Here is a 12,066-nt window from a genome sequence, read left to right as displayed (position 1 = left end):
ACACACCAAGTTAAGTGGCCTCCACCTGTGTTAAATTGTTGTGATTCACATGATTTCAGGATAAAGTTCCTGTAGGTTCCCTCTGCTGGGTAGTGCATTTCAAAGCAAAGACTCAACCATGAGCACCAAGGCGCTTTCAAAAGAACTGGGACAAAGTTTTTTAAAGGCACAGATCAGGGGATGGGTATAAAAAAATATCAAAGGCCTTGAATATCCCTTGGAGCACGGTCAAGACGATTATTAAGAAGTGGAAGGTGTATGGCACCACCAAGACCCTGCCTAGATCAGGCCGTCCCTCCAAACTGGATGACCGAGCAAGAAGGAGACTGATCAGAGAGGCTACCAAGGAGCCAACGGTAACTTTGCAAGATCTACAGGCTTTTATGGCCAAGACTGGTCAAAGTGTGTATGTGACAACAATATCCCAAGCACTCCACAAATCTGGCCTGTATGGTAGGGTGGCAAGAAGGAAGCCATTACTCAAGAAGGCCCACCTTGAATCCCATTTGAAGTATGCAAAAAAACACTCAGGAGATTCTGTAGCCATGTGGCAACACTAAAATTGAACTTTTTGGCCTAAATGCAAAGTGTTATGTTTGGCACAAACCCAACACAGCGCATCACCCAAAGAACACCATCCCTACTGTGAAGCATGGTGGTGGCAGCATCATGTTATGCGGATGTTTCTCATCGGCAGGGACTAGGGCACTTGTCAGGATAGAAGGGAAAATGAATGGAGCAAAGTACAGAGAAGACCTTGAGGAAAACCTGCTGCCCTCTGCAAGAAAGCTGAAACTGGGACGGAAGTTCACCTTTCAGCATGACAACGACCCAAAGCACACAGCCAAAGCTACACTGGAGTGGCTAAGGAACAAAAAGGTAAATGTCCTTGAGTGGCCCAGTCAGAGCCCCGACCTAAATCCAATTGAAAATTTGTGGCATGACTTGAAGATTGCTGTCCATCAACGCTCCCCAAGGAACTTGACAGAGCTTGAACAGTTTTGTAAAGAAGAATGGTCAAATATTGTCAAATCTAGGTGTGCAAAGTTGGTAGAGACCTATCCCAACAGACTCACAGCTATAATTGCTGCCAAAGGTGCTTCCACAAAGTATTAACTCAGGGGGGTGGAGACTTATCCAATTATCTTTCCAATTATCTGATCTTTCAGTTTTGTATTTTTAATATATAACTTTTTTCCCTTTAATAGTGTGGAGTATGGTGTGTAGATAAGTGGAAACAAATCCTCATTTAAATGCATGAAACTCTGAGGCACTGACACAACAAAATGTAAAAAAGTTCAAGAGGGTGTAGACTTTCTATAGGCACTGTATATATCTATAGAATAGTGTCATATCTAGGGGTCTACTTAAATAGCGGTCAATTTACGTATTTTTCACGGGTATGTTGCGGAATAAAATTAGGATTTCGCAGACATTTTGCGGACCTGTTTAAACATTAAATTAACCTAAGTGGACAGTATTTCAGAGCACTATAAAGCCTAAAAATAGTGGTACTTGCTTCCTTACTAAAACAGAGTGCTGGCATTTGTTAAAGGCGAGCATGCAGCATCCTCCAGCAGTTGACTTGCCCATACATTAAGACTGCACGTTCTGCATCCACTGAATTGCTTGGAAGTTAAGGCAAAGCTTTGCCAAGTTATACAGATGTGGAAATCGATTAGAAACAGCCCAAAAACTCGGTTACACAAGGGTATCTGGCATACTTTAATAAAGGCAATGTATGCAGCACGTTAGTTGTCATGTTATTTGTCCCATCCAACAATTTATTTTATTAGTACCAAGTCAAAACAAAGAAAACGTGGCTAAAATTCCAACTGTGAAAAAGTAAGCAGCAGGTTGAAGCGAGGTGGCTGTGTTGGATCATTTTAGTACTGATTTAACTTGCAGACAGGAATGCTTTTTGTCTGGGCTGACTTTCCAGTTTGGTTTATGAAAGCTGTTTATTTTACGTTCTGTTCAGCAGCCTCTGTAGTAGCCTTTTGTTTAATGTGTGATTCTGAAGCTAAATAGCGATCTATCGTATTTTCTCCAAAGACACATTAAGATATGCAAAACAATTACCTCCATCTGCATGTACAGTTTCTTTGGGAAATATCTTGAAACGATCATCAGCTGAAATATACTTTGCTTTTTTTGTCGTCCATTCTACTATTTTACCTCCAATGCTGAAAACTAGATTTTAGCAACCTAAATCGAAACAATGCAGCACCAACTTTGTCCCACCCCCTACTGCACAGTACAGATCACATAAAAGCAGCAAAGATGCACTGATAGGCTGATTCAAACTTTGTCATTTGAATAGTAAACAAGAACGTTAACTGCTTTGGAGAATTTCTTTTGTAAATGTTACTTGTGGACGTTTTTTGTTTGTTTGTTTTTTGCTTAAGTGCAATGCACACAGGACGGCGAAGGAATCAAAAAGGGCTATCTACAGAAGGAAGACACGTAGTTTATGTCGCTTGCGTTGTGCAGTAGTTCATTTAAACAAGGTTTCTTTTTTTCCCCTCGCTGTACTTGTTTGTATGCATTGGCCCCTAAGAGGTGAATTTCGTGGTGACCCCTCAATTTCACGATTTCCGCGAAATCATTTTAGGTAGACCCCTAGTCATATCGAACTGTAACAACTTATCAAATTGTCTTCAGTATTTTAAATCGAAAATGGAGATGTTTTAAATTTGTACATATTACTTCTAATAATGTGTCCTTAGTGTAACAAAAAATATATATTTTCTTAGTAACATTTCTATTCTACTTATGTTATTCCAAAAAAAATACCAATGTCTACTTGACATGGGTCATGCTGCGTAGGCCTATTGGGTTTGGTGCTTACACTACAGCAGAGCATAGACCAACATAACAGCGTACTATTCCTGACCTTTCTTCCCTCATCCTAAATTGCAAGAGAATGAAAGGCATTCATCAAAACAATTTGCATCAGTGTGAAAAATCTGTTGCTGTTCAAAAAGCAGACCACCATGACCTACATACTGTGTGTGTACATATAAAAATGTGTAAAAGACTGATCTGACATGCACTACCTACAGTACATCCTCATATTCAAAAACATATGCAAAAGAACAACCTCACCAAGTTCCATAAGTAAACATTCTTTTTAAAGGGTGACATGCATACAGTATATGTATGGGCACTTCCACTATATCCTGTATGATATTGTGATATATTGTCCAGTTCCTAAAAAAATAAAAAGAGAAAAAGAAATTCCAAACTTTTTATTTGCAAAAATAGCTGTGTGGGCTAGTCATTCAAACTGATTATTAGGGTAAAAGTGGAGAGTTTTAAATGTAGGCCTAGATGCATAATATACTAGTGTAGCAACAGTGAACAGAGAAAATGTCAAATAGACTTTAATTTCATGTTATGCTTACAATACTGATAAATTCCAATCCAGGACACTTACATACTTAAATTTCTAAGCACCCTCCTTTATTACTCAATTCATTGTGTTCCCTCAAATCTACTGACAGCAATTTGAATAATAATAATAATTTGATGGAAAATGGCACTGATAAATGAGTATAATCTGTAAACATTTAACTGCTATTCATTGCAATCATTCGCGCTGGCAGATATTTTACCAACAACAGTATTACAAAACAAGAGTTATATAATGCCCTAAAGTATAATCAGATTACTGTTAATAAGTTCTTCTAGAAAGAGATTCTTAGAAATACAAAACTCAGCATTGGTCTGGACCTCAACCTAAATTAATCTGTACACTTCTGTATATTGAAGTTACATTTCCTAAACAGATTTATAGTCCGTCCCCCCCACCAGCCCCCTTGCTACTTTAAAACACCTGCACTTTATAGCATTCGTATATTTTTTCCCCCCTTGGATCTTAACACTTACTTCATATGCCAAATGCTCTAGGGAATCTTACCTTGTCAAAAACTGTGAATAAACTATATTATGTCAACCAACAGTATAAACGTATTGGAGCAGGTTGAAAACTTCTAGCTTTACTCTAAAAAAACTAAGGCTATGTATTGCCTGGGGCATCTGACATTTATAGATGTACTGTATGTATGAGCTTAAACATCACAAATCTTTGACTATTAGATGGGTACACATATTTTTACTATTATTATGGAAGAAACAAAGGACAAAGGGTTTTGAATCTTTGAAGAAGTTGTCCATTGATGCCAATGTTCTGCTCTTAAACCTGTACACCTGTATCCCACCCATTAAAGAAAAAATAAAAACCTGCCCCGACATGCACATGGTTTTTATATTGCTTTTTGGGATTAAGGGAAGACGATGTGCAAAAAACCCAAAGAATCAGTGTTTGTTTTGCAGTACATCACAATCCATCCCTCTTCTGTGAACATTAAGACAATCTGAAGCTCACACCCTCTATGGTGGTAACCTGTTCTTTGACACGACTCAGACATTACTGTAACTCTACAACTTTTCAAGCCATCTGGTATATCTAGAGCTTCTGTTTTTTGGTTTTTATTAATTTCACTTTTCAGCGCTTATTTTGAGCTATTTTTGAGTTTTATGTAAATCTGTTTTTTTTTTCTGGCCTTTCGCTTTTTATCCACTGTATGAAATTATTGTTTTCGGTTACTTTCCATAATGCTTGGGTGTTTTTTTTCTGTCAAAATATGTATAGTAACTTGACAGTACTTGCACACTTAAGTTGTACCTTCTTTTCTTTGCTGTCTTCCACAATGTCACAGGCACATTCTTCTGGGGTTTTTGTATGTAGACATTTATTTACATTTCGCCACAATTTGCAATTCTGTTTTAAATCCTCTGTATCTTAACTGTAATACAGCTTTAAATCCCACGAACAAGCCTCCATTCTTAATTGTAATCTTGTATTAAATCTCGCCAAAAGAGTTTCCAAAAGAAATGTAGGAATTTGCTGGCACTCAGTATTACTTACTTATTTCTTAGCAGACGCCCTTATCCAGGGCGACTTACAATTGTTACAAGATATCACATTATACATTATTTCACATTATACAGATATCACATTTTTTACATACAATTACCCATTTATACAATTGGGTTTTTACTGGAGCAATCTAGGTAAAGTACCTTGCTCACGGGTACAACAGCAGTGTCCCCCACTGGGGATTGAACCCACAACCCTCCGGTCAAGAGTCCAGAGCCCTAACCACTACTCTACACTGTTGGGGTGGGTTTAAAGCATTTAGAACAAATCAATGATAGCTAAAAGTCAGACTCAGGAAGGAGGGACATTGCCCTGCTGCACCGGGAAAAGTAGTTTTTTTGTTTTTTTTTTAATGGGAAAGGGGTGAAGTCAACGTGAACTGAGTAACCATTTCCAGTGTTTTTCCGGTGTTTTCTGGTGTTTATTGGCTATACACAGATTTCATTTTTTGTATTGGGAATGTTTTATCGTTTTTTATCACTTAAAACTGAAAATCAGAACCCCTAGGTATATCATATATGCCTTAATATACAGGTATCGTCCTGTTTAAACCCATCCCTTGTGGTCGAGAGTGCTTTATCCACCAATGACAGCGTTAGGAACCCAGAACTGTGTAAATAAATATATTTTACTGGTATTTCTTCTAAATTTTTTTTTTTTTTTTTAAGTTTCGCTTCCATTACACGCCTACATTTACAGATGGAGAAAAAGCTGCAATCTAGTTTTATCACAGATCTGTAGTTCATCTTTAAAGATGAACCTTTTCTACCACCTCCATTTTTTTAAAGGGATAGGAAAAGCATACAAAAAGAAAGTTACATTTTAATTTGTTATTGAAAGCGGCCAGCAGATTTTTCTTAATCATTTACTGTATTGAGAACCACCTATGTTTGAGCTTATATATAACAATTGTACCTAACTTTTGATGGGACCGATATATCTTTATACACTATATGTTTTAAAAATTCCACCTCATAATGGCAAAATACACGAGAAGCAGCGTACCTATCGAATAACACTTCACATCAGATTAGTTTAACAGGAAAATCTGTGTTATTTCTCCTTCGTTAGAAGTGAAAGTTCTGAGCCCTAGTCATTGGTGAAAGCCTTTCACAGATCACCGTCTCTCGTGACAAAAAGGGTCGGATTGTGTCAGGGTCCACTTTCTTTTGTCATTTCCATATTCAGTATTATGTTTGTGTATTTTATTTTTGTATTCAATATAATGGTACAGTAGTGTGCTGTTAGTCTGCCTATCAAAGTTACTTGTGAATCACTGTATGAGCCAAGAATGACTGAATCAATTGGCAGTTCTGCACGTTCAAAAGTACTTACTGATGAAATAGACAAAATCTCCTTAACGACTTCATTTTGCGGACTGAAAAGCGCTGAAATGTTTTTGATCTAATCAATAGTTAATTCTATCTTTGTATAAACACAAATGTATAATTAAGTTGACTAGTATAAATGCTTTATTATGCACCAATTTGGTTTTTCCTAGTTTGGCTTAATTACTTCGGTGCAGAAGTTCAGCTGAATGCACTGTGACCTGTCCATATGACATACCCAATAACAAAAGGGTATGAAACTGTAGTGTTTATGAAATGTTATTTTCAAATATCCTTATAGTTTAGGAAGCTATTTAATTTATAACCCAAGTCCCAAAATATGACTTCAGTCGTACTTCAGTTGTTTATATGCAGTCAACCAATATCATGTATTGTATGCATATTTAGTTATTTGTTGACTTAATTCTTGTTTTATTTATGATAATTGAGATGAATTGGTAGTTTGGTGTGGTAGTTTGTGTGGAATCATGTCCACTGAGGTCTAGGTTGAGACCACCACACTCATTTAACCAAGTAATGCACTTCAATTGTTAACCAATTGCACCAGCTAGCACTCAGAATTGATTTTATACAGGGAAAAGGTCTGGTAACGCTTATCAGTTCAATTTTTATGATTTCTGAAAATTAAGAAAATCAAATATGGTCTTGTGTTTTCATTTTTCAGTTTTTTCGTCCACAATTTGAAAATTGAAACATTTGAATTTTGGTGAAAATTAAATGGAAAACGAAACAACGGTGTAACTTGAAATTACTTGCTATTTGTGTAATGAACGGGTCATAGTCAGCCTGTACCATAACGGTGGGGGAGAACTGCGGACATGTCGCAAACAAAAAACAAATAAAATAAAAGTACACAAAAGTTTTTATTTTTTTGTTCTATTGTTGTTGTTATTATTATTATTATTATTTCAAGTATTATTTTAATTATCGTTTATTATTTAAATATTTAAAACAGTGGATATGTGCAAACACCTTACTGTACTACTCAGTACAGTATTCATTTTCCGGACGCAGAACCCACATTTATTTAAAGCACAACGATGCTGAAGTTGGCTTCTTATTCGCCAGCTTCTTATTCGCATTCCAGCTTCTTATTCACATACCGCAAATGTAACACAAACTGAATAAGTAACTGGGGTATTTCAGGGGTTAAGTCGCTGAATTAGAGTCCCTCGGTGCACCCAGGGACGGTGGCTTTTTTGTCTGCATCGGCTCATCTGCAGAATGACAGTAGGTACTGTCTTGGTATGATGATGATTGATTGGGAGGAATGTGGCTGCAAATCAATTTCCAATCAGTCAATCATCCAACCTGCTGTTTAAAAGAGAGGTGATCCTCAATAACAAAAGGGCAGCAGGTAGGAACCAGGTACACACAGAAACGGCTCAGTGTGTTTTGACGAACTTGCAGAAAATAACTTAAGGGATTTCGCAAACACAAACTTACAAAATACTGGGACTGAAAAAATGTCTTAATCACAGCTCAGCTCTAATACTGATTGTGGCTTTTAGAGAGAGCTGTTTAAAGCAGTGAAAGCTTACTGAGACTGACCGACAAATCCTCATAGTAGTACTTTATAACACAGCAGTAACATGCAGAGGACATTAAAGGGCAGGGGCTCACTGAGAAAAAATGTCACTTTTCAAGCATCACAATATTTTTATGACTGAGAAACAGAGTAATTTTGGGGCATAACATAAGAAAGTTTACAAACCAGAGGAGGCCATTCGGCCCATCTTGCTTGTTTGGTTGTTAGTAGCTTATTTATCCCAGAATCTCATCAAGCAGCTTCTTGAGGAATCCCAGGGTGTCAGCTTCAACAACATTACAGTAAGTAATGTTAACACTGTAACAGTGTCAATAATGCCCCTTTTATTTTTCACATATTTATTTGTCACTTGTATGTTTTATTTTTATAGTTGTACATTTAGATTTGATTAGTGCATGTTTTGTATATTACTGATTTAACACTTTGTAATTGATTTATCACTTTTTAGTAGCTTCTCCACCCCGTTCAACTTTTATGCCTTACTGGGTATTGACTAATTGAATAATTGATTGTTTTACACACCTGAATATAAATAGCACATCTCTTGCAAACTGGATGGCCATCCTGGGGGTTTGTGTCTGTGTGTCCATGGGAACACATGTAGTGTTTGGAATGGAGAGTAACAGAGAGAAGTGAAAGGAGCCTGGACTTGTCTGACAGTGTATTCAGCTGGCATACAGCATGCTGGTTTAAACAATGAATGTGAGTGAATTAAGAGTTTTAGCTTGTCGGTAGCTGATTGGAGCTTATGGTATGGAAAGTAAAGAGATTTTTTGTTATACAGATATTTTCTCTCACTCTGAAGTTCCCTTCCCTGCACAGACAATGTGACAAATGTTTGTGATTTTTAACCCTGTGTTTTGTAGCCCATCTGACCGAGCGGGTCACTTACTCAATTTGCGTTATGGGCCAACTTGCTATCTGTACCATGTTTCAAAATCAGTTTTGGGCCGGGACACATACACATACAAATGGGGGTCGCAGAGGGGTTCCCACTCTGTGAGAATCAACTTTAAAATAAGTGGCCCAAAGCGGTTTAACCCCTGAAATACCCCAGTTACTTATTCAATTTGTGTTACATTTGCGGTATGCGAATAAGAAGCTGGAATGCGAATAAGAAGCTGGAATGCGAATAAGCTGGCAAATAAGAAGCCAACTTCATCATCGTTGTGCTTACGTAAATGTGGGTTCTGCGTCCGGAAAATGAATACTGTACTTAATAGTACAGTAAGGTGTTAGAACATGCGCACCGTTTTAAATAATAAACGATAATTAAAATAATAATAACAATAATAATAGAAAAAAAAACTTTGTGTACATTTATTTTGTTTGTTTTTCGTTTGTCACATGTCCGCAGTTCTCCCCCACCGTTATGGTACAGGCTGACTATGACCCGTTCATTACACAGATAGCAAGTATTTTCAAGTTACACCGTTGTTTCGTTTTCCACTTTTGGAGTTAAAAAGATAAAGAGGTGTAATTTGGAACCACAGACTTTTTTTTTTTTTTTTTTTTAAACCAAAAAACGAAGTTATGGTAATTTTCACCAGAATTCCAATTTTTCAATGTTTTAATTGTGGACGAAAAAACGGAAAAATTAAAACACGAGACCATATTTGATTTATTAAAAAAAAAAAAAAAATTCAGAAAACGTTGTAAAAATTGAAATGAAAAGCGTTACACAGACCGGAAAAAAAAAAAAAAAATCTCATATTACAGTGTAGTCTGCACAAATCACAGAAGCCGAATCGCCTGGCCAAATAAGGTATTGTTAGCGATTCTCAGGTATTGGGAGAAAACATAATCTATTTACTCGAATCTGGAAAAGAAAGCCATTCAGAATACAGAGTTACGTGCATTGACAGATTACCATATCTGGCGTTACTCGAGTACCCCACCCTATAAACACGTTTGTTAAAAGAATATTCAGAAACAACGTGTGTATATATAAATTTATATTTATATATATATATATATATATATATATATATATATATATATATATATATATATATATATATTAGACACCACACACACACACTACCTGTTCTTTAGCAGCTACTGCGGGTAGTGATGGGAGCAGGTCCGTTTTGTTGTTGATGATATTGAACACCAATCCTTTCCCCCGATTGGAGTTATTCACATGACAGTAATAATAATAAGCGACAGCTCCTCCTGCAGCTACACACATCCCAGCTACACCGGGCTTTAGCGACTTCAATTTCCTTTTAGGCATTTCCCCTATGTGATCCATTCGCAGGCTTGTTATGAAGTTATTCTTCATAGACCTGCTTACAAAACAGAAAACTCTGCGCATAGCGGCCATTATTGTTGCTATACTGTATTAACTTGGTTGGAAACGCTGATGTTCTCAACTCTCGCGAGATAGGGAAAAGGGACCCCAGTAAACATACCAAGTCTCTGTTACACAGCAGGCGTCGAGGCGTTGTGCATGCTGTGGATGCAAGTTACAATATACCAAAATTGAGTGTTTATGTACAGTGCAATGAACGTATATTAAAGTGTGTGTATTCTTTTTTAAACTGCTATCAAAAGGCTTTACTTGGAGCTGTCCAGATAAGGTGGTCTCATGATAACTTTGTCTCCATTATTAACTATTGGCATTTGTAATTCTAATTGGTATAAGGGTTACAATTATATACGGGTACCTGAAGTAATTCCAGAGTGGGGGTTAAAATGTTCATTTTTATTTCCATACTTAATTCTAAGAAGATGGCATTCCTTATGTTTACTTAAACATTGGGCTGATGTAAGAATAGACATATAGTGCAAACAACTGCGGCTGCAAAATCCAAATTGCCTAGCGGACAGGCAATTATTTTGTACTGTGGCCTATGTAAGCTTAAGAACAATGCAAATTACTCAAAGTGCACAAATAATGAGCTGCAATCATGATGTGCATCAGGCTATTTAGCAGCAACACTTACATAAGGACCAGATTTTTAAGTCCTTAAACTGGGACAGCATGGAAATATTGTGAATAACCTCCAACTTCCAAGCCACGGGGAAGCTCTAGGGTTTTTATTTTCACTTTGGCAATGTTTGATCAAATATCTTATTGAAAGTGAATGCAGAGACTCATGAGATATTCAGAGTGGAATATTTTACTTTCAAAAACTTTTTTTGTGAAAAAACTTTCTTATTGTCTTTGTAATTTCATTTCAACACAACAAGAATAGTTATTACATTACACAGTAGCAATTCAATATTATTATTATTATTTATTTATTTATTTCTTAGCAGACACCCTTATCCAGGGCGACTTAGTCGTAAACAAATACATTTCAAGAATCACAGTACAAGTATTAATACAATTAAGAGCAAGATAAAATACAATCACTTCGGTTCTAGCAAGTACAAGTATATGACAAAATACAATTCAATAATATCATATTCTGAGATTCTCAATTCACAATTTTATTGTTGATTATTGCTGTAAATCTAGTCCATTTTAAGCCTAAGAAACTGTATCTTCTCTGATTTCCACTTTCAAGAAGACTATGCTATCCTCCAGTGTCCAATCTGCAAACCAGGTCCTTTCTGCATGAAAACATTACATATCTCAACATTTCTATTTATTAAATGGTTCTGTATATATATTTTTCCTATTGCAGTTCCTGCTTGGACCATTAGTCTGCCATAGATACTAGGAATTATAATTTTTTTCAGCCACTTTCTACTATTAAACAAGACTCATACATTTATAACATGCTGTAAGTGGACAGGTAAAACGTAACACGGAAAAGTTACCTGTTAAAAATGTGTTAATCCATTATTTTCAATCATACGCAGTTTTTTGGTACCAATCAATGATCATGAGAAAGCGTCTTCTGACAATCTGAATTAGATAACTATGCATTTTACAAAGGCTAATTTATTTGTTGATCATGGCTGGAGTTTATTTTTTAGAGTTAACAGTGTAGGCTGAGACATGGATCAAGCTGTAATAAGATTACATTGTGTTCCTTTTCTGATCAAAGGAAATGCTGTCTCTTCTTTACTTGTGAAAGGAATACTATTTAATCTTCCTTAATATGAGCATAAGCATTAGCCTATGTAAGATGCGCAGAGAAGTTTTCAGATTGTCGGGACACACTTTCTCATTATCGTTGTTGGCACTGAAAAATGTATCATTGATTGGTACTGAAAAAATGCATAGACAAGGCAGGAAATGTCATCACACAATTAACATGTTTTTAACA

At 36.3% G+C, this 12,066-nt stretch overlaps 1 protein-coding gene across 8 annotated transcripts in view; it reads right to left on the bottom strand.

Moving 5' to 3' along the window:
* Window positions 1-10,204, bottom strand: part of LOC117409258 (calcium uptake protein 3, mitochondrial-like) — a 46,574-nt gene extending 36,370 nt beyond the window's left edge. For all 8 annotated transcript variants that reach the window (XM_034015010.3, XM_034015009.3, XM_034015012.3 and 5 more), the window contains exon 1: window positions 9,888-10,204. In XM_034015010.3, the coding sequence (XP_033870901.2) occupies window positions 9,888-10,169 (282 nt within the window). In that variant the 5' untranslated portion in view covers window positions 10,170-10,204. The remainder of the gene's footprint in view (window positions 1-9,887) is intronic.
* Window positions 10,205-12,066: the final 1,862 nt, after the last annotated feature.

This window comes from Acipenser ruthenus, chromosome 2 (assembly GCF_902713425.1).
Source record: "Acipenser ruthenus chromosome 2, fAciRut3.2 maternal haplotype, whole genome shotgun sequence".
NCBI classification, from domain to species: domain Eukaryota; kingdom Metazoa; phylum Chordata; class Actinopteri; order Acipenseriformes; family Acipenseridae; genus Acipenser; species Acipenser ruthenus.
The sequence above is the reverse complement of the archived record's forward strand: the minus strand, read 5'-3'. Positions and strand labels throughout refer to the sequence as shown.